The 24,020-nt window shown below is 43.0% G+C and overlaps 1 protein-coding gene across 3 annotated transcripts in view; it reads right to left on the reverse strand.

The window, feature by feature from the left end:
* Positions 1 to 23,616, reverse strand: part of PIP (proline iminopeptidase) — an 87,781-nt gene extending 64,165 nt beyond the window's left edge. For all 3 annotated transcript variants that reach the window (XR_015689325.1, XM_087670233.1, XM_087670234.1), the window contains exon 1: positions 23,459 to 23,616. Coding sequence is in view for 2 of the 3 variants with exons in the window: in XM_087670233.1 (XP_087526359.1) it covers positions 23,459 to 23,606 (148 nt within the window). In the remaining variant the exon portion in view is untranslated. The remainder of the gene's footprint in view (positions 1 to 23,458) is intronic.
* Positions 23,617 to 24,020: the final 404 nt, after the last annotated feature.

Raw genomic sequence — 24,020 nt, forward strand, 5'->3', positions numbered from 1 at the left:
TACCACCTCGTCCATCGCGAATAAGCTGCATCTTACCCCGTCCTGCAATAGATACTGAAGAGCTGTCTCCAATGAGAATCTGCCCACGCGAGGGTCGCAACTAGGCAACACCATCTGATGAAGGAGTCATGTGCCGTGAGGCACCACTATCAACGATCCACTCGAGCCTGGGAAGCCGTCATCGCAGCATCAGAAGCATTCGGTGAAGCGTCCTCAATGACAGCTAGATGAAGAAATGCAGCTGATGAGGGTGCAGCCACCGCTCCAGAATCCTTGGTGTCCTTCTTCTTGGTGTCCTTCGTGTCTCTGTCAGGGCAATCCTTCTTCCAATGGCCAGTCTTTCCACAAATATGGCATGTGGAGTCTTTGTCCTTGTCCTTCTCCTTGTCCTTCTTGGACTTGTTATCCCCCTTCTTCTTCTTTTGGTCCTTCCCCTTCTTCTGAGAGGCTTGACCTGTCAGCGCCTCCGACTTGGAAGCATTCTGTCCCTTTAACTGTTCCTCTTGGTCCAAGACCATAGGAACCAACTCTTCCCAACGAAGAGTAGACTCTCACCCCGAGGCAATAAGGGCAGAGTAAAATGTACCGAATCGTGGCGGCAACTGAGACAATAGTGTGATCGCCATGTCTTCGGAGGAAATCGGCCTCCCCGCATTCTGAACCTGCATCTGAAGCTGCCTTAGCTTGTTAATGTGCTCCCGCAACGAAGAAGACTTATTTACGGACAAGGTCCGCATCTGTACCTCCAAAGAAACCCGCTTCATTAGGGTCATCCGATTGTACATCTGATCAAGCTCCAGCCATATCTCCCGAGCCACCGTCAAGTGCTCGATGTGAGCGATCACAGCTGTAGTGCATGATAGAAAGAGAAAGGATCAAATCCTGGCATTCAGTTTGTCCCAATGAGACTGGGCCTTGGCCAACTCCGCACGAGCATCGGAAGAGAGTTTGGACTCATCTCTTACCGAGGGCCGGTCAATCTCCTCCTGTACCAACTCCGCCAAATCATAGGACTCAAGGATGGCCAACATCATGACATGCCAAATGCGGTAATTATCGCCGTCGAGCTTCTGATCTGCAGGAAGAGCCGGTAAGACAGGCACCTTCCAGTCCATAATCGCCTGGAACTCCAAGTCAATCTCTGTAGACATCTTCACCTGCAATGCCGTCACAAACGCAAAAGCAGCCCCCTCTGACTGGGAAAACTCAGCCTGCTACGGCTCTTCCGCGTCCTGAACCTTCTTCGCCCGCCGGAGGCGATGAAAAAACAAAACCTGCACTTGTAGGCTGAAAACTCAAACTTCGCGTCAAACAGCAGCAAATCCACCACCTGTACTCCTTTCCTGTGCGCCCACACTCGTTTCAGCCTTGTTCCAAGCCGCAGCCCTCCTGTCTGCCCTTAAACGCAAAAAACGCAAATTTGTGTCGCGAGTGGAAACTCCTCTTCAGGTTGATTCTGCGCTCAATCAGCCCTCAAACACTGCTCTGATACCATGTCAGAGTGCAGCAGTGGGGAAGCATAGGACTGAGAGAGAGAGAACGCAGAGAGAAAAGAGAGAGAAAAAGACAGTGGACGATGAAGATCTGCTGTATAAAGAGTGCTGAATACAAAGATATGCAGATATATACACGGGCGCAATGCGCTGGACTGCGTGTCTCCACCTCGACGATGCAACCTGCTGTTCACCTCGAAGTCCGCTGCAGTCTGCACTATCTCCTGTCTGAAATCTGCGAACAGAGACGGAATCTGCGCGCGTCACCGGTCTGTAATCTGCGAGCAGAGAAGTGTACCAGACTGCTGAAGAAGTCGGGTATAAATAGCCGAAAACGGGACAAAAAACAGGGCGCCAGAAATGCCCAGTCGACTGCATTAAATGCAGCCGACTGCCTGCTGCAGGTCGGACTGCCACGTGGCAGTCCGACTGTGCAGTCCGACTACCTGTCCGACTGCACCAGGCCACCTGCCCTGCTGCCCCTGATCAGGCTATGATCTGATCTCTAACAACCTCCGCTCACATCCTATGAGATCGTGCCTTTTGAGCCAGATCTACTACTTGCTCCTGACCTTCTCTGCAAATACTTTAGCTCCCAAGCCCACTCTCCGAGACTCGTTACCTCAATCGTACCAACAGACCATGCAAGATTCAGGAATCCTTCCACCAAATTCCACTCCGGAGGGCCATAGAAGGTCTACTTACCTTGTCCCTTAGGCTTCATATGCATCGTTGTTTACAGGTGATTACATTGCACATTTTAAGTTAAACACTTGGCAAAAGGCTCTCCAAGATCCTCTATGGCATAAGGCCATCGAAAATGAACTAGATAGTATCGAAGTGGATTTTTAAGACGAAGCTAAAGCAAATACAAGGCTCACCTTGTAGTGCAAGGTTTCAAGCAAAAGTACGACATTGACTATGAGGAAACCTTCGCACCTACCACTTAGTTGACATCATTTCATCTATTGGTTACGCTCGTCACTCACCACAGTTGGCCAATCTATCAGATGGATGTCAAAAGTGTCTTTCTAAATGGTTATTTGGAGGAGGAACTCAATGTGGAATAGCCTCCTATCTTTACTTCTCTTGACCGGAACGAAAAGGTGTTTCGCTTGGTTACAGAAAGCTCTTTATGGGTTGAAGCAAGCGCGGAGGTCTTGGTACCATACGATGAATGAGTGCTTACAGACTCATGGATACCATTCTATCCCCTACGATTCAAATCTATATGCGCACACCACTAGCACAAGAGTCAGCTATCTCCTGTTGTACATTAATGATATACTCCTCACCATCTCAGATTCTGTGGCTATAGCAAAAATCAAGGCAAAGCTTTGTGCTACATTCGAGATGACAGAGTTAGATTTGTTGTCTTATTTCTTGAGGATGGAGATTGTTTGATCCAAGGGTAATATCTTTCTGTCTCAACAAAAGTATGCCCTATTGCTAGTGGAACAGTATTGTGCTAATCAGACACGGCTAGTTGCTTAGGATGCCTCATATCAGCCTTTTGATGCTCACACCTATCATTCTATCATAGGGAACTCCTTTGGTTGATTTATACTAGGCCAGATCTTACATACTCAATTAGTTTGCTTAGTCAATATTTTAATACACCCAGAATGTTCATTGAATTGCTTGACTTCGTATGTAAGATATTTCAGGTATACCTATAATTATGAACTAACTTACGATCAAGGTTTATGCTTGCAAGGATGCACTAATTCTAACTGGGTGGGAGATCCTGACACCCGACGTTCCCATGGCGGCTACCTCTAAACCTTGGGCACAGCACCCATCTCTTGGACCAACCATAAGCAAGAGATGATGATAGCTTCCACAACCAAGGTGGAGTATCGGGCTCTCTTCGATGGTACTACAAAGGCCATCTATCTGAGAAATTTGCTGGCCACACTTCAGTTTCCTTGTGAGACGCCTACAGTTGTCTGCTGCAACAACCAAAGTGCCATTACCCTTGCAAGCAATCCGATCATCACCCCTCAAGCATGGCATGTGGCGATTTATCTTCATTTCACTAGAGAGCAAGTTGAGCTAGGCACTATTTGCCTAGATTTTGTGTAATCCACTGACAATTTTGCAGATATTTTAATCAAAATGGTCAATAAGCCAGTTTTACAATACCTTCTACTATGGATCAACTTGGGTACACCCTTCTCTACTTCTTCAACTTGACAAGCAAAGAGTGCTTCCCTTACTTCTCCTTCCAATTTGAGAGGGGGTAGTTTTCTTCTCTTGATAGTGATAATGATGACACTTAAAGTTTTTTTTACTCTCAGACATTTATTTACTTTGTCCGGTACATTATGGACATTTGTAACTTCATTTGCACTATCAAGATGACATGATTGTAAAAGGATGCTTGGGCAAGTGAACAATTCCCTTCTAAGAACGCTGTCCAAGTGGCACCATTGCATCGCATTCTGCACGAGCATAAAAACTTGCATCTCCTTTTGCATTACCCCACGCATTGGCATTCTATTTATATAAACATGCGTTTGTACGCATTTATCCCTTTTCGGTCACCCTTAGAGTAGTCAACTCCGGATCCACCATACTTGTGACATTGCACATGGCAGTCTCCAAAGGCAGTTTTTCCCTATGCTTGCATGATGGCTTTGCTTGTCTCCATATTCTCCATATGATTGGCACACACACACACACATACCCTTAGATAATCCCTAGGTACTTATACTAGTAGTGTGATTATTTTGCCTATTTTATGAAGGTAGTGGGGCTATCCATCCTTATTTCCCATACTTCAAGGCACTTTGACTCAATAGGACGAACACTAATTTAAAGCCCTCACTTAATGCTAAATCTTGTGACCATCTAAAGTATAGCCCTTTTATTTTTTTATGTTTTTTTAAAGAGAAAGATGGTTCATTGTTGATCCCATCTACCTTTGCAAGACTTAGTAGGCCCCTAGACAGCCAACATGCGCCCTTGGTCCAATGCTCTCGCCTCTCTGGGATGATCACTTAGGCTCCCCTGGTAAAATAATCATCGTCTCTATAGTCTTGGTAGATCAATGGGCACTCGACATGCACCCTTTACCCGATACCCTTGCTACTTTGGGGTGGGATGCCTTGGAGTGACAGAAAATGGACAACAAGAGCTTATTTCTCATGGCTCTATTTTAGGCCTACAAGGAGGTGTTGAGCTAATATTGCAATAGCCTGACTTAAGCAGCCCCAAAAGACACTTAGTTAATGAAGAAACCTTCTTTTTTTTTTTAAATGCAGTCCTAGAGAGTTACTATGTCCAACATGTAAAACCCTAATTTGGGTGTTCCAAACTTTCTATAAATAGTCATTCGTCCCACCACACTCTCTCAATCTCGTTTTTGCAAGTTTCAAGAGCCATATCTTTGCTGCCCACACCCCGTTTGTGGAGGACATCGCAATCAAACCCTTCCATCACAGTTTCCATCTATCTAGCACCTAATTTCAACCTCTTCCATTTGTCGCCTACCTCTTGGAGCTGTCGCCATCATCAAAAAACTTGTGTTTGCTAATGTCAAGGCCTTCACTCACCATCGCCATCATCTACTTCTAGTCACCGTCAATAGAAACTATCACCATCATCATCCTACTTGTGTTTGCAATCAATCTCCCTCCCGCAACTGTCGCCATTACTTTCCACATGTACTGTCGTCTATCAACAGTCAACTTGATTTGCTTGTTTTGCAAAGCCGCCACGTTTTCTCTCTCCTCTACAATTTGTGTTTGCTGCATATTCTCTCTCCTACTATCTATTTGCATCAAATCCAATCTTCTATGGCTGTGTTTGTTGGTATTCGACACACACGAGCTGCCTTGCTATGTTTGGGGATCTGTTCGAAGTATGACACACTCTCCAACTCGTAAACTCTGCCTTCATCCAAGAGATATAAGAGTTCAAGGTTCAATATTCATTGCATAGTGTGTTTGTCATGAGAACATGTATTTTTGAAACCTCACTTAACATGTGGATTTCTAATCAGATGGTTCAGCAAATGTTGCACTTGTGAGGTGTGACTGGGATTAGAGTAAATTTACAATCCCGTGACCCAAGGAAATCACGAGATGTCAAAGGCAAAAGTTGCTACAAGTAGAAATTCTCCTTTGGTAAGTTATGAAGGATCAACAACTCCTCTTTTAGAAGGCTACTGTCCACTTTGAGATGTCTTTTTGTGCCATCTGCATCAATAAAAGTCAATTGTTTTTCACCTACTTCTCACATGAAGGTCCCACGGATTGCTTCTAGGTACAGATCTAGCTCCTTCAAAGGATTGGTGTTCTCGTTTGACGTTCCACTAAAACCAGCTTCAACCTAGTGGTGGAGGAAGTGATCAGCATGGGCCGAAGGCTTAGGGAGCGCGTGAGCACAAAAAAAGAAACACAACCAACACTGTGGGATGCAGAGGCACATGACTACTAGGAAGACAAGGTCATGGAGGTGCCCAGGACCATCAAAGGGTACGAATCACAGCCGAAATGGAGAAGAAGAATCTAGGATGGGAATATAGACGCATGGCTGACACACTCAATCCCTTGATTTGGTAGGCCCGAGGCACCTAATTGCAAGCCAAAGCTTTGAGCTAGTGCTGATTTTTGCTCTCAACTGAGAAATTACAGCAATATGTCTTCATACAATGAGTGGACTCAAGCACTGATAATGCCTCTCAATATAAACATCCACATGGGAATGAAGAAAATGCAATGCCTAACCTTGGACAAGGCTCATACCATGGATAGCAAGCTAAACATGTTGCTGTTGGATAAGATGCACAGTCTTCAAGGCATAAGGAGACTGATGACCAGCAAAGTGAAGAGGAATTTGATGACCGGTTCAAGAATTGGATAAGGATAGCAGCAAATCTCTTTGCTGAATTAGCAAAGAATCCTCAATTTACCTAATTTTTGAAAGCTCTAAAGAAGGACAACAAAGGCAAGAAGAAGAAGATGTATTTCACACCTTCGGGGCAGCAAGGTACACCAAAGATAATGCCAAACCTTTCATTTGAAGCTTCAAAAGATGCCAATGAAACCAAAATTCCTTCCGTGGATGGGTGGTAATCCCTTGATTACAACCTAGTTACAGTAGCAACGTTTATTACAAAACTAAGAAATGCAAATTAACTTACAATCTTGGACAATGGGCACCCTATTGACCCCAAAACCGGCGCCCCTTTCAGTATTCCTTTGACTTAATTGAAGAATAAGTTGATGTACAATGGCATTTTCCCAATTCCTTTCGATATTCCAACTCCCCTTGCTGTCAAAAATGACCAGCAAGTCTTCAACCTGATTTGCCCCTTGAATCGAGCAATCAATTGGCCTTCACCCACTTTGATGGAGATGAAAAGTGCCCCAAATTCATTGATTTGATGGTCCCTCCACTTGAATTTGACTGAAAACAACTTCAACCCTATCAAATCCAAGTCTTGGAGCTTCTAATTTCGGACACACTTCCCGAAGCTACTCCTAAACCCTAATTTCTGCTCTGGGATTTACAATAGAGAAATATGAAATTTCTCAGCTTCTAGCGATCTCAATGCTATAATCTTCGGAGCAAGGCTATAGAAAGGCTAGGAAATGAGAAAGAATACTGAGGAGAGAGAAGATTCGGACTTTCTTTAAGAAGAACTCAAGAAAATCAATCATTTATTGTTACTGCCCTGTCTCAATAGCTTGTAGATGTTGTCACCTGTTATTGATTGGTCTTCTCCTGCCCCTTGCTGCCTCAAAAGGTCCTCCAATGCCTGCAGATCAGACTAGCAACATCTTCTCCCTCTCTCTTGCAGGCTGAATGCACTAAAATGCCTCTCTCCAATCTCTAAAGACGTTTTTCAGTCTTGCATAGGTATTTTTGACAAGTGGCAACCTTCCCAAATGGTTTTTCCGACATTATCCATAATTAAATATTAATTTTCAGTCTTTAAATACTGAAAATTAATCTAATAATTAGTTCGATGCCCAGAAAAATAATCTGACTGGCCAATAATTAAATTGGCTAGGCAACTTCCATTCTCGAGTGTCTCTGTGCCATCTTTGACCATCAGATTGGTCTTAGGTACCATTAAACGCCACTTCTCTAGTGTCACCAACTGACACTTATGGCCAAATGAATGACCTAAGGCAACAACCAGCACCAGATACCACCAAGTACCTGTGCAGCATAACTTATAACAACTTTTTCCTTTGACATCCCATGATTTTCTTGGGTCTTGGGCTCGTTTGAGTATCTGTCATGAGGACATGTCTTTGGAGATCCAATTAGCAAGATTCTCCTGACAATTGTACTAGCAAGTTAGTAACAATAAAGAAATACCGCAAGGGACCCCAAGCTTTGAGACCAATCTTTCTCTGTGTCAAGGTGTAGGAGCATTCTAGCTCCATTATGCTATTTGTTTTTTGTTGCTGAATTTCAGTCTTAAAGATTAGATGCTTGTTGCAAGTTAAACACTATTCTCCTTTGGTTTACTGAAGGCCCATTTCATGGCACCAAGAGTCAAAGCCATACTTGCCTAAGAATAAATGTGAGGTGAAGACTGCACGTGCAACATCCATGGCAACAAAGAACCATAATGTAGAGCGAACTTGATACTCACCTAAAAATAGTAAAGAAAAAGTCCAGAAGCTATTAGAATCTTAATCTACCTAAGATAACAAAACTAAACCTGCATTAGGAAATTGATCTACATCTAAACTTAAAGTAGAAGACACAACAGATCAAACTTAACAATTAGAACTTGTTTCCTAAGATTGGAAACATATGAAACATCTTAAAAGCGTTTCTTTTGTATGAAACTCGTTTCTTATTCAAGCAGGGCAAATAGAAAGGCCTTAGACCCCAAAAATTATTCGAATTTGCAGATGAGAATGAGGATGAGGCTAATGAGGAGATTGAGGAGAACGAGGAGATCAAGGAGAATGAGTCCTGATTTATTTATTCAAAATGGCTTTTAGAAGTTATCATAGAGCTATCGTACATTTAGCAAGGTTCATGAATCTTGTTTGATAATTTTACTACATGGGATACTTCAATTACAAATATCCTTCTTTGAAATTTAATATTTAGTGAAATTTAATCATTAATCATCCGAATAATGGATTAAAAGGGTTATTTCTTTGAATGTTTCATGTATGAAAGTCCTACAACTCATACTTTTTGTTTTATACATAAGAAATGTAACGTTTCCTAAACATTAATATGTAGGAAATTTGTTAGAAGTTAATTTGCTACCTTTTTGTTTTTGAAACTTCTAGCTACTGAGTACTATGAAAGTGAAGAGAGGATGGGCTTTGAGATTGGGATGCAACAATAACAAATGCCTTTTTAAAGCAAAGCGTAAACGTTACGGTATAGGTTTACAGACACTTTCACTTATAGATCCTTCTCTATTGAAGTTCATATAGTGGTCTCCCACAATGACCTGCAAACCATATCTACATGTCAAAATGTGCAATAAAGAGAAGGCATATATAAAGCTACCATCAAGCTTTTCATAAGATGAAGACATAAAACCGTCACTCCTTCAAGTGTACATTCTCCCCCAACTAAGAGTTGGCCATCCTCACCAACCAATTGCCCCAACTAAAGAGATTAGGCTAATGAAGCTAAAATCATAAGGAGATTAGGAAGCACCCCAAGACAATGAAGGAATATGGAAAAGGATCCCTTGCTTTCCAAGGAGAACTTCGATGATGGATGTGTTAGAGATTGGCATTCCCTGGACAGGCAGGTTCAGATGTGAGTAGTTTTCAGCAGGTGTACCAGGCAGTCCACATCGGCAGTTGACCATGCAATGGACGTTTGCTTCTTCAGTAAGTCTGTCAAAGGTGCTGTAATCAAAGCATAGTTTTTTTTTATGAAGACCCTATACCATCTTGTCAATCCAGGAAAGCTGCGTATTTTTTTAACAGTTGTTGGTATTTGGCCATCCTAGAACATTTCTGACTTAGGTCGGCTCCACTAAGATTCCTTCTGTTGATATGATGAATCCCAGATAACCAATCTGATGTTTGAGGAATGCACATTTCGTCATCTTATCATACAGCTTGTGTGACCTTATTGTCTCAAGGAAAATCCGAAGTTGGGGTTCATGATTTCCTTCCTGTTTGGAATAGACTAGAGTGGCATCGAATCAGCAAGTGGCAGGCAGGACAGGTGACACGTGTCAGGTCGGACAGTTTCTGTCCAGTCGGCTGCATTTAATGCAGCCAACCTGCATTATTTCATGTATTATTTGTGGCCTATTCATTGGTCCCAATCTCCACACTTTTTTTTCAGTTGTGTTCTCTTTTCAGCCTGCTGACCGTGGAGACTGCCCTGGAGTTCATAGAGCGTGAGATCTTCGAGGTGGAGACATATGCAAACATACTCTCTACACCCGTGTCCATATTTGCATCCTTATACAGCATTCTTCACTGCAAATTTTCTGTGTTTCTCTCTTTCTCTCTCCCTCTCTTCTCTCTCTATGTTCACTCTTTGTCTTGGTCATACGCTTGCGCACTGCTTCGCTCTGACATGGTATCAAAGCATTGAAGGACTGACCAAGGGTGGACCTACCTGCATTTGGCACAACACAAGGCTGCATTTTCAGCATTCAAGGATGGGTAGGAGGGCTGCACATCAAAAGAAGGCTGAGGCGAGCATGGGCGTGCGAGAAAGGAGAAGATTTGCTGAAGCTGCTGCTAATTTTTGCAGTTAGAGAAGGAAGAATGCTGTGTTTTGGGCCTTCAAGTGCAGATTTTACCTTTCCATCGCCTCTGCTGGGTGAAGGAGGAACGGGACGAGTGGTGAAGAGCCCTAGCAAGCTGCATTCACACAGTCAGAGGGGGCTGCTTTTTGTGTTTTGTGCAAGCATTGTAGGCGAAGACGTCTTCTGAGGCCGAGACAAAGTTTCAAGCGATCATGGACAAGAAGGCGCCCATGTTACCAGCTCTTCCATCATATCAAAAGCTCAATGGCTAGAACTACCGCATTTGGCAAGTTATGATGCTAGCCATTTTGGAGTCCTATGATTTGGCGAAGCTTGTTACGGTGGCTATTCATCGTCCTTCTTCACGAGACGAGTCCACACTCTCTTCTAGTGATAAGTTGGAGTTGGCAAAGGCTCAACCACATTAGGACAAACTCAATGCTCGCATTCGCTCATTTTTATTTCTCCCATGCACTACAGCTCCTCTCTCATATCATGCATTTGACAATGGCCCGAGAGATAGGGCTAGAGCTTGGTTGATCAAATGTTGGGCTAGCAATGTGGACCACTGACGGTCTACTACAGGCTATTTTTTTACCTTGGGTACAGGTGTTATCTCTTGGAGTAGCAAGAAGCAACCCACGGTAGCCCTTTCTTCTACTGAGGCAGAGTATCGGGCCGCGTCTTCCACCACATGTGAGGTTGTGTGGCTTCGGAGATTGTTGGAGGTGCTTGGCTGCCCCCAGACTCGTCCTACTCTTCTGCGGTGCGACAATGAGAGTTGCATTGCCTTGGTATGAAATCCTCTATTCCATGCCTGAACGAAGCACATTGAGATCCAATATCATTTCATTCGGGAGAAGCTTTTGGATGGGACCATTGATGTGGAGTACTGCAAGACGGAGGATAATCTTGCAAATTTGTTCATGAAGGCGCTTCCCTAGGCTCTTCTTTGGCAACATGCCAGATCTCTCAGTCTCTTGACCTGTCCAGGATCTAAGAGGGGGTGTTAGAGAGTCATTCCTTGGACAGCAGAGTTACAGCAGGCAGTACGGACAGTGCAGTTGATGCCACATCAACAGTCACAACCACGTCAGCAGTCGGACAATTGCCACGTCATCGATCGATCAAGTACAACAGCACAATCGGTCAAGTACAACAGCAATCGGACAGTTTCAGGCAGCCGACCTGATTCTAGTCATTTTTTAGGTATTTTTCCTCAGCTATTAATAGCAGTTCAGTCCAGCACTTGGACACACACATCTGACATCTGATAGAGACAGCATGCTGAGACTGACAGCATACAGGCTGACGGAGATCGAGGTCCTCAAGGCGGAGACATACGCAAATATTTTCTCTGCATCTGTGTATATTCCTGCATTCCTGTACAGCATTCTACACTGCAGATTTTTTGCATTTCATTGTCTCCTCTCTCTCTCTCTCTCTCTCTCTCTCTCTCTCTCTCTCTCTCTCTCTGTGTTCACTCTCTCTCAGAGTTGGTCCCACACTTCCGCATCATTGCACTCTGACAAGTATCCACTAGGAGTTTGCCAATACAAACACCCCTCAAGAGAATGCCATATTGGAGTAGAAGAATCACAGTGTGATCGAGATAGTCCGTACCATGATGGAGCATCGTCAATGTCGAGAAGCGGAAGCACAGAGAGAGAGAGAGAGAGAGAGAGAGAGTAGGCACATTAATCAAGGTGCTCAATAGTACTAAACAGTGAGTCGACGGATAGGTGTGTACCAGTGTGGTACACACAAAGAATAAAAGAATGTATTTATACTTAGGACATGGTACACTTACACCCACTAGGGTGAGTTCACGTGTGTGAAGTAATATATACACGGGAGAGCATAAAGAGCCTTTACACCCAACAACCTCCCACTTAAAGGTCCGAAGCGAACCTTTAACCAACTCCCACAAGTCTAATGCAATGCTCATGTTGAGCCTTTGCAAGACTTTTAGTGAGAACATCTGCAGGGTTATCCTGTGATTTGATCTTAGTCAAGGTGACTAGACCATCATCTAGAACCTATCTAATAAAATGATACCGAACATCAATATGTTTGGTACGTCCATGGAACATGGCATTCTTAGCCAAGCATACACTGCTCTAGCTATCACATCCAAGTACAGGTGTTTTGGTGGGCAGCCCAAAATCCTTGACCAAACGACCAAGCCAAACTACTTCTTTTGAAGCTTCAATGGCTGAAATATATTCAGTCTCAATGGTAGAGAGTGCTACTATCTTTTGCAATCTAGAGCACTAAGAAACCTCCCCACCAATCGAGGCAAAGATATACCCGCTAGTAGACTTGCAAGTATCCAAGTCACCTACCATGTCTGCATCACAATATCCCTACAGATCTAACATACCCTTGCCATAGCTAATACATTTTCTTTGTGTGCCCTTAAGGTACCATAAGATACATTTCACAGCTTTCCAATGTGCTTTGCCAAGATTTGGCATAAACCTGCTTACAACTCCCACTGCATAAGCAATGTCAGGTCTAGTGGCAACCATAGCATATATGAGTAAACCACAAGCTGAAGCATAAGGAACGCCCTTCATAGAGCTAGCTGCCTTATCATCTTTTGGGCAATCTGCCTTGCTAAGCTTAAGAAAAGAATCAAGGTGGAAAAGGTACACCAAGAGGCTTAGCATCAGCCATAGAAAAACGATCAAGTACTTTGCTAATATACTTTTCTTGTGAGAGAAATAAGAGCTTCTACTCTCTATCTCATGTCACGTGCATGCCCAAAATATGTTCAGCTACACCCAAATCCTTCATGAAAAAGGCTGAATTCAGCTGTCTTTTCGATGCATTAATATGGCTTTTATGCTTACCAGCAATAAGCATATCATCCACAAAAAGTACAAGTATAATAAGGCTTCCATCATCTGTGAGAGTGCGCAAAGGAAGAAGAACACGAACACAGAGGAGGAGAGAGAGAAAGCAAGGAATGAAGGAAGAAAATCTGCACTGACTGAAATGAAATGCTAAATACACCAAAGTGGACTGATCAGTCCCTTCACGCAGCCCGGAGCATCAGTGAGGGCACCAAAACAGATTGAAAGCAATGGCAGCACCAATGCCGGAGTGGGAGAGGAGGGAGAGTGTGCTGAACCTGCAAAAGAATGTACTGAGAATGACTGGGGGGGCTGCTATAAATAGCCCAAGGCCAGAAAAACTGGCCGACCTACCAAAACTGGCCGACCTGCCCAAATATGGGCCGACTGCACACAAAAAGGCCCATTTTGGGTTGAGTGACACCCGAAAAGGGAATGCAAACAAAAACAGCACATACAAAACTGACAGAGCTCCTCTGTCTCCTGCCAGACTTTGACAAGAGCTCACAACCAGGAGATGACAGACTGAGAATGAAAATAGAGCAGGCTAACATCATCAGCCTTCTTAATATATAAGCAGTTATCTACACTACTTTTAAAACCATGTGAGAGCATGAAAGCATCAAACTTTTTATACCATTGTATAGGAGCCTCTTTCAAACCATACAAGCTTCTCTTAAGCTTACATACCAAATGCTCCTTTCCTTGTATAACAAAGCCTTCCAGCTATTTCATGTACAGCTCTTCTTCCACATCACCATGCAGAAATGCAGTTCTAACATCCATCTAATTAAGTTCAAGATCCATAGATGCTACAATGGCAAATAACACTCGAAGAGTGGTCATTTTGACAGTCTTGAAAATCAATGCCCTCCTTTTGTGTATGGCCCTTAGCCACAAGTCTAGCTTTGTATTTGGGTTTGCCATCCACACATTTGATTTTATAGACCCGTTTATTAGGAATGGCTTTCCTATCCTTGGGCAATGTAACCAAATCCCAAGTATCATTCTATTACAATGACTTCATTTCTTCCTACATAGCTAGCTTCCACTTTTTCTTTAATTCACATGATAAGGCCTCTTTATACGTAAGAGGCTCACCTTCATTTGTGGGCAAAATGCAGTCCAAAGAAGAATCAAATCTTTGTATAGGTCTTCTGACATGTGTAGACCTTCTTACCCAATGATTTGTGTTATCAGGTAATGGATCCACATCCAAGGGAATGTCAATGACCTCATTGTTTGGCTGTTGAACTACATGTTCAGGTGGCTATAATACAATTTCAAGCTGCTGTAATTCATTTTCAGTATGCTTTTCAGCATCCCCTTACTGCCCATTTTCATCTAGCTCAATAATGATACACTGATTGTCATAATTAGCATCAAAAGAAGCTGAAATTTCAATGGCTGATGGCTGCTCAAGTAACTGATCATGCTGAAATTTAACGTTCTTTTTGTTTAAGTCATTAGATGTGACATTTTTCAGTAGCTTTGACTCATTAAATACCACATCCCGGCTGTGTAGCACCTTTTTCATACTTGCAACCCAAACTCTATAGCCCATTTCACCTTCATCTCCATAACCCATAAAGATGCCTCTATGAGATTTCATGTCAAGTTTGGTTCTACTATCAACAAGTACATGTACATAGCATTCGCAGCCAAAGACCCTTAAGCGGTCATATGAAGCAGGTTTGCCAGACCAAACCTCTTCAAAGATACCACTTTCAAGTGCACGATGTGGAAATCGGTTGCGAATATGCACCGCGCTTTTAAGTGCCCCTCTCCAAAACGATTGCGAGAGATTAGTTGTGGACAGCATGCACCGAATCTTCTCACATAACGTGCGATTCATTCACTCAGTCACACCATTAGATGATGGATCATAAGGAGCTGTAAGCTCTCGCTTAATCCCATTGACATCACAAAACTTATTGAATTCTTTAGATACATACTCTCCCCTGTTATTTGTTCTTATGCATTTTAACTTTAAGCCCTTTTGAGTGAGTACTAACCAATGCACAAAACTTTTTAAAGCATCCAATGGCTCACTTTTCTGCTTAAGCAAGTAAACCCATAGCTTCCTAGAATGGTCATCAATAAAAAACACAAAATAACAGAAACCACTATGAGTTTTTATTGGCATGGTGCATGCATCAGAATGGATTAAATCCAAGATACATGCCTTCCTAGAGGCTCCATGAGAGTATGGACTCTTTACATGTTTACCAAGAACACAATCATCACGAAAGTCAAGCTTTGAGTTTTTCACATCAACTCTTCTAAGTTAAGAGAGTGCATGCAAACCCTTTTGGCTCATATGTCGAAGACGCTTCTGCCATAATTCCATGTGTGACTGTACTTCAGCAACCACAACAAACTTTCCAAAAAGTGTCTTGCAGTAGAGATAATACAAAGTCCCCTTTTAACCACCTCTAGTAACTAGTATAGATCCTTTATGTATTTTCCACATACCACCACTAGAAGTAGTAAAGTAACCTTTGTTGTCTAGCTGCCCAACAGAAAGCAAGCTCTTCTTGATGCCAGGAACATACCTAACATCATGTAGAATCAATTCCTGACCATTTTCTAGAGCCAGGTGTATGGTGCCCATTTCTTCAATATCACATGTATGATTGTTGCCAAGGTAGACTTTTCCAAGATTACCTTCTCCATAAGTAGAAAAAACGCCCCAAAGATGGAGTTACATGAAAAGAAACACCACTGTCAACAATCCACGATTGTGACAAACCATCATGAGCTAGCAACAAAGCATCTATCACATCTGTTTTAGTGTTATACATGTCCTCCACTGTCATAACAAGCAGATCTGAAAATGCAACCAGCAAATCAGCATCTTTATCATCTTCTATTTCCTCAATAACAACACTAGAAACCACATTTGCTTTTTTTGTCTCTTTAGGGGTGGAGCTGCCATCCTTGTCATTCTTTTTGCCTCTTCCATTAGCCTGTTTCTTACGCTCTTGTTCCTTTTTAAAGTACCTGCAATCAGGCTTTTTATGCCGTTTGTGACCACATTGATAACAAGTTACATCTTGCTGTTTTTCCTTGCTTTTGCTGCGATTATTGTTTTTTTTTGTAGCGTTAGATATTTTTTCAATTCTTCCTCTTACATTGTAGCCTGATCCACTGTTTTCCACACTTGCCTTGCGTCCAATCTCTTCATTGAGAATAGAACCACACACACCATCAAATGTCAAGTTGGGGTTTTTGCTCGATGACAACCAATGCTTCCCATGAGTCGGGTAAGGTCATGAGCAAGAAGATAGCCCTTAATTTAGGATCAAAAGCTGGCAAACCTGCATCCTGTAACAGACTCAAAATACCAGTGAAAGCATTCAAATGCTCTGAGGTAGGCTTGGACTCATCAAGCTTCAAGTTGACCAACTTCCGCATGAGATGTACCTAATTGACAGGAGTTGTATTCTCATAAGTAGCCTTGAGTTTCTCCCAAACTACATAAGCATTATCAAGCCCCTTTATATCAACCAAGATATCATCTATGACGGCCATTTTAATGTAAGTAATCATTAATGGTCTTTTTATTCATTTTAGCCCAATCCTCATCTAACAAAGCAACAGGCTTATGTTCTGCTAAAGCATCATCACAATCCTTTAGAAAGAGTATACCCCGCATACAATCTTTCCAAATATCAAAACCATTGCCATCGAATTTACGAATCTCAAAGAGATTCTTTGTGCCAAATGTAGATCCACTGCCAGCCATCTTCAGCAATACACAACTGCAATAAAGGGCTGAATGATTTCAGCCAATAGCAAGGTTGCTGAATTGTAATAGCAAGTACACTTGTACTTCCAAGGTGTCCAAGAAGCAAATGTTTAGCTGCAATTTCAGTCTCAAGTACTGATTTCAGCATATACATGAATCAAATCTGATACATTTGCATTAAAGACAGCTCCCACTTCAGTAATACATCACCATAATACCCAAATGTTGTATTTACCATTGTTTCACTGCATAGTGAGTATTCAGCAATACATATACCAAGAGAAGCTGCCCTTTTTCAACATTTGAAGCATCCAAAGCTCGAAAAACTCCCACTCAACAGTGAATTTGCTGCAAATTTCATTGTCCAGTCTCAAATCAACTCAAAATACATCACCAATGTGAAAAGCCTCAAAATTTTTGTAGTGAATCTGCTCCAATTGCATCAATACATCTTCCCCAGCATCAAGTACAGGCTAATGTTGCAAAAATTTCACGAATTCTGCAAAAGCCCCAAATTCCCGGGTCCAAGCGTGCACAATTTCCAAGAAATTGTGCTCAAACAAGCAAACATTTCACTTGCATCTAAAAATCCCCAAAATTTCCGAGACGCATGCACTCAATGTCTACAATTTGTGGATCAGGAATCACTAAAACTTGTATCTGGCACCAAATCTCGAAAAAACACCAAATTTTAAGGAGCAAATTTGTGCAGATTCATGTTCTGTGCTTGCTCGCACGAACACCGGAAGAGGGGAAATAAAATGAATTGAAATTTTCTGAATTTTTAAAAGAAAATGGGGCCATTGACCTACCCATCTGTTCGTGCAGCCCGCGTCGCGTGACCCTCATTGGCCAGTCATGCCTAACTGTCTCCTGGCCCCTATCGGCCCGTCACGCATGCGCGTCTGACACTTGGCCTTGTCACCACGTTCTGGTCAGGCCGTCAAGCCATCAATCTAACCTGCTCCCCGCAGCCCATGCTGGTTGCCATGCCTACAAGAGTATTGTTGCCTATACAACCTGGCGCCCGTCAGTCTATCAACACGCACCTTCGACAGTACTGTCGCCTCTGCAACCTAGCCTGACGACTGTTTCTGATCACAACTAGTGCCTGTGCATCGATTGTGATTGTTTGTGAACCAATGCTCTGATACCAATTTGTCCAGTAGAAGCAAAAGCACAGAGAGAGAGAGAGAGAGAGCAGGCACATTAATCAAGGTGCTCAATAGTACTGAACAGTGAGAGTGAGTTGACCGATAGGTGTGTACCACTATGGTACACACACAGAATAAAAGAAATTATTTATACTTAGGGTACGGTACACTTACATCCACTAGGGTGAGTTCACGTGTATGAAGTAATATATACACGGGAGAGCGTAAAGGGCCTTTACACCCGATAGTCAAAAACCTCAGTGTCTATGGACTGAGGGTGTGGCTACTACAGTTCACATTCTTAATCGATCCCCTACTTCCACTGCTGTTGGTATGACTCCTTATGAGGCGTACTTTGGGTCTAGGCCAAATGTTTCTTATTTCAAGGTATTTGGGTGTGATGCCTATGTTCACATCCCGAAAACACACTATGACAAATTTGAAGCGGCTTCCGAAGGACAAGTGTTTGTGGGATATAGCTCACAGTCTCAAGGTTACCGATTGTATAATCCCGTGAAGTGAGATGTCTACATGAGCCATGATGTTTGGTTCGTGGAAGTTCTAGCTTTAGAGAGGGGTGAGAAACACCCTGTTCTTGGAGATCCAAGTGATAGTTGAGCACCAACCACTATTCCTTTGGGGCTTGTGCCTCTTTAGGACTCTTCTTCAAATCAGGAGCTCAATTCTCAGCCACCGAGCTCACCGATTGTGCCCTAGCCGTTGGTGGACCTTCCAAAAACTTCAGCAGATGGTGAGCAACGAGGCGAGATCTAGCCTTTTTATTGGGCTTGTGATACTCTCCATGATCCAAGGATTGAGGGGATCCCTAAGGAGTGGCAGTTGCCGCAGGATGGCCCGTGGCATTCTCGAAGGAACCAAGCACACCACACCGAGCTTGTGTACACTAATTAATATTTGATGACTCGTGCCATGCAGGATTGGGAGCCCACCTCCGTGAAGGAGGCTTACAGCATGATCATTAGCGGAGAGCAATGGAGCAGGAGTTGGATTCAATTGAGAGAAATGGCACTTGGTACCTTGTACCGAAGCCTCCTCATAAGAAGATCATTGGAGTCAAATGGGTCTTCAAGACCAAGTACCACAGTGATGGCACATTGGACAAGTACAAGGCCCGCCTTGTTGCTAAAGGTTTTGCACAGCGTCCAGGCATTGATTTTCATGATACTTTTGCCACTACGGCTCGGATGGCTACTATTCGCGCAGTTCTTGCCTTGGCTTGCCATAGGAGATGGCCAATCTATCAATTAGGCATGAAGTCTACCTTCTTGAATGGGGAGTTGAAGGAGGAGATCTATGTTGAGCAGTCTCTAGGCTTCAGTTCTTCTGACGATAAGGTGTACAAGTTGAGGAAGACTCTTCATGGCCTTAAGTAGGCTCCCCATGCTTGGAATGAGAAGATTCTCCTCCAAGACAAATTGGAGTATCGGCGTTCCAAGGCCGACCCCCAGCTTTATATTCACACCTCAGGTGGAGGTCGTGTGTTGTTTGTCCTTTATGTGAACAACTTGATTAAGACACGTACTAAGATGGTCAAGCAGACAAATGCAACACTTCATGAGAAGTTTGAGATGACGGATATGGGGCTTTTTCATTTCTTTCTAGGTCATGAGATCTATCAAACTCCAAGGGGGATCTTTATTTCCCAACAGTAGTATGTAGAACAAAAACTCTTGACTACATGTGAGATGGGGGGATGCAAGTCTCTTATGACTCCTATGGACCCGAATAGGAAGGCTACAACTCATTCCGTTTTTCCTTTGGTAAATGCCACCCGTTCTAGACAATTGGTTGGCTCCTTGATCTGGCTTCTCAATACTCGTGTTGACTTATGTTATATTGTAGGTGTGTTGGCCAGGTTCATAAGGGAACCCAAGATGGTGCATTGGCAAGCTACTCATAGAGGATTTTGTGGTTCCTATAGGGGACCCCTGATCTTGGGATATATTATCCAGCAAGTACAAGTGCTACAGACTTAGTACTTATAGGATGGAGTGATTTAGATTGGGATGGCGATGTGGATCATTGGAGGTCCACAACAGGTTATTGCTTTACTTTGGGTGTTGGTACTATTTCATGGACTAGCAAAAAGCAACCCACGGTTGCCCTATCTTCGACTAAGGCGGAGTATCAGGTGGCGACTTCTACTACATGTGAGACACTGTGGCTTCACACGCTCTTGGAGAAGCTTGGTTGCCCACAGAGAGATCCTACTGTTCTTCAGTGCAACAATGAGAGTTGCATTGCTTTGGCCAGGAACCCTATGTTTCATGCTTAGACAAAGCATATCGAGATCCAGTACCATTTCATTCGAGAAAAGATTTTGGATGAGACTATTACCTTGGTCTACTGTAAGACAGAGGACAATCTTGTAGTCTTGTTTATGAAGGCACTTCCTCAGGCTTTACTTCAACAATACTCCAGATCCCTTAGCCTTCTACCGTGTCCAAGATCTAAGAGGGGGTGTTAGAGATTGGCATTCCCTAGACAAGCAAGTTCAAAACTAAGTAGTTTTCAGCAGGTGTACTAGGCAGTCCATGTGGCAAGCAACTGACATCAGCAGGCGACAACAAGTAAGGCACGTGACATGTGTCAGGTCAAACAGTCTGCAACAAGTCGGACTATGCAGGTCGGATAGTTTCTGTCCAATTGGCTGCATTTAATGCAGCCGACCCGCATTATTTCATGTATTATTTGTGCCCTATTTATTGGCCCCAATCTACACACTTTTTTTTCACTTGTATTCTCAGGTTTTCAAGCTGCTGACCGTGGAGACTACTCTCGAGTTCACGAAGTGTGAGATCTTCAAGATGGAGACATATGTAGACATACTCTCTGCACCCCTGTACGTATCTGCATCCTTATACAGCATTCTTCACTACAGATTTTCTACGTTTCATTGTCTCTTTCTCTCCCTCTTCTCTCTCTATGTTCACTCTTTGTCTTGGTCATACACTTCCACACTACTTCACTCTGACGGGGCGGAGGTTACCCTTGAAGCCTCTATAGATGTGGAAACAGGATGAGAGAATTTGGGCTTAAATTGTGAGTTTTTCAATGAAGAAGCTGAGATAACAAATGCTAGTGTGCTCTCTTGAAAGATATGCTCACAACAAGTCAAGTATTAAGAGCACCCACCTATAAAGAGACACTAGGGTTTGCTACGAAGACGAGACTATAACAGGAACACTAATTGTGAAGGAACTAAAAAACACAAAGAATGGAAGGATCATGAATCAAGTCTATTGATGATACAACAGGGACCCCTACAAACTACAGTAAAGATGACAGACCATGTGTCAAACACTAATTGTGAATGAACTCAAAAAATCCAAAGAATGGAAGAATGATGAATCCAAACTAATGATGATAAAATAGGGACCCTTGGCCTCCATGTCTCTAGGACCAAGGTTGAGGTGTAAACAATAGAGTTTAAATTTGACAGAGTGGCTTGTTATGATTGTCTTGATTGATCAAGTAGCAGAACGTAGTCCTTCGAAAAGGCTTTTTCCAAGGGAGGGATTTTTTTTTTGGGTTTTTTTTTTTTTGGGGGGGAGGGGGGGGGGGGGGGGGGAGGGGGTGTGTGGTGTGGGTGTGTAAGGGCTTTGTAGCTATACCATGCCGTTGCTACCGATTGCACTTATATAGGGAGTAGTAGTGACTCAAAGCCCTGCCTTGTTTCCACTCTACGTGTGATTCCCTAAGCCCAGTGATGAACCCTCTTATGTGCGGCGTCACGAGGGTGTAGTCCTGGGATGTGTCTATGTTATCCCGCTTTTGGATTGAATAATACAAGAGTATACCTTGAGCTCATATCGTGTTACCTTTCTGTGCCGTGTTGAGTGCGTAACGAGTGCAGGTTTATCACGGGGGGGGGGATGTTGGGTGAGACACCAGGTAAAGATGGACAGCAATGAAGGAAGTGAAATGCAATCTTGTGTAGTTGTGAGTGATGAGATTTTTATCTCCAAAGGAAACAGCAACAAAAACTAAATGGTCTGATGAAGAAAGAACCTCTAACAGCAAAAATGCAGATGTCTATCAGTTGGCAAAGTACTCCAGGAAGGTCTCTAGGGCAGGAGAAGCAAAAGCAAAGTTGTCTACTTATGGAAGAGCCTCCAAGATGGTGGATGACTGCTCCAGAAGGTAATTTAGAGGCAGAAGCAGGAGTCCTAGCACAGAATGCAGCAGGTGATGAGGATTGGAATCTTCAGATGCAGAACGCAGGTAGGCAGCAGGTCACCAACAATGAGAAGCTGCTGACTGGCAGCCAATCTGAGACAACAGCAGCTCTAGGTCGCACCGAATTGGCAGCAACAGCTCCATTGTGATAGCATCCACTAGTTGCATGCAACATGGGGCAGCATTGACTTAAGTTATTCCCATACAAGACCTTTAAGTTGCATTGACTTAAGTTGCAACATACGCATAGCATAATTTGGCCTTTAAGTCTGCTGCCCAGTACAAAAGAAGTCAATCAAAACAACTTGTAGAACACTACTAGGTCCTTCAAAAGAAGAATTTGGCTTTTCGCGTGCTTTCTAGTGATATAAAGGCACATTTGGTGAGTCGATTATGCATTGGGCAGCACGGCTCTTTTTCTTCTCCATATATATATAATTATGTTTGAAGCAGGTGACCTCCTCAGAAAATAAAGTTCTCTGTTTTGGAAATGCTTTGATGATCATTTGGGGAGCATACAATTGTAGTATTTGCTTATACATACAGTTATATAAGATGACAGCCTAAGCTTTGATGACCATTTGAGGAGTATATGATCATTTCACATGCACATACAGTGACATAAAATGGCAACTTTGATGATCATTTGAAGAGTACATGATCGTAGTAACTGGCATTCACCCATGGTTATACACGATGACAACCTAAGTATTTCTGCAAAAATAGTCATGGATTTTGCCTTATGAGATGTGCAACATCAATAAAGATTTCAAAGCTATCTTGGTCAAAACTGACAAGCTCTGAGGGAAGAAATACAATGATAGCAGTCCTCAGAATGGCCTACCATCTGCATCAGTTCTACAATATACATCAGAGTGAAAGAAGAAATACAACGATAGTAGTCCTCAGAATGGCCTGCCATTCTAACAATACACATCAGAGTGACCTCACACACGTTGATAGCAGTCCTCAGAACAGCCTGCCATCTTCTGACAATATGCATCGGAGTGACCTCACACACGTTGATAGCAGTCCTCAGAACAGCCTGCCATCTTCATCACTTCTAACAATATTACATCAGAGTGACCTCACACACATTGATGTAGATGTGTCCAGACATTTCAGACGGTGTACATCAGACATGGAAAAAAACCAGCATTAACCGCGCTCTGCGCTGTGACAGTGGTATCAGAGATGTGTTTCTCTTTATGTCTTTAATACAAGGAGGGATGCTGCATAGGGCGAGATTGGCAAAAGCTGGAACAAACCATCTGAGCAGATGAGGAGCTCACCGGATGGTCCACGAGAGGACGGGAGACGCAGCTGGGGATGGAGATGCAGCGACGCCTCAGAAAACGATCTGCGGGACAGCACAACAGCACTATCGAAGAAGACGACACCATGCACCATCGGTAGTACTAATAAATAGGCCCTGGTCATAACCTCTCCCACTTTTTTGGGCGCTTGTCTGATGTGGCCAGGACCAGTAAAAACCAAGCTACCGCAGAATTTTTACCCATTCCACCGATGAAAAACCAAGCTACCTCAAAAAATCTCACCACAGGGGAAAAATTTTATGCAAATCATCAAGGTTTAATAAACTATTGGAAAGTGACTTTAAATGTAAAACTACGTTCCCATGTGCCGCCCGGGTTAGGTAGCATGATTGTGTCTGGTTTTTTTATGTATGATATTGATCTTGCTGAATTGAATGTATTTTTAACCATAACTACGCATAATGAAACATCTATTTCAAGCTATACATTCGATATGCAACACTCGCACGTTTTTGAAATTGATCCAATTTGGTTAGGAACTTGTTGTGCAGCTTGGACGTCATGTTGATGAAAAGTA

The sequence above is a fragment of the Lygodium microphyllum genome, chromosome 28, assembly GCF_053477565.2.
Source record: "Lygodium microphyllum isolate KBCC chromosome 28, Lygodium_microphyllum_v1.1.10, whole genome shotgun sequence".
Classification (NCBI taxonomy): Eukaryota; Viridiplantae; Streptophyta; class Polypodiopsida; order Schizaeales; family Lygodiaceae; genus Lygodium; species Lygodium microphyllum.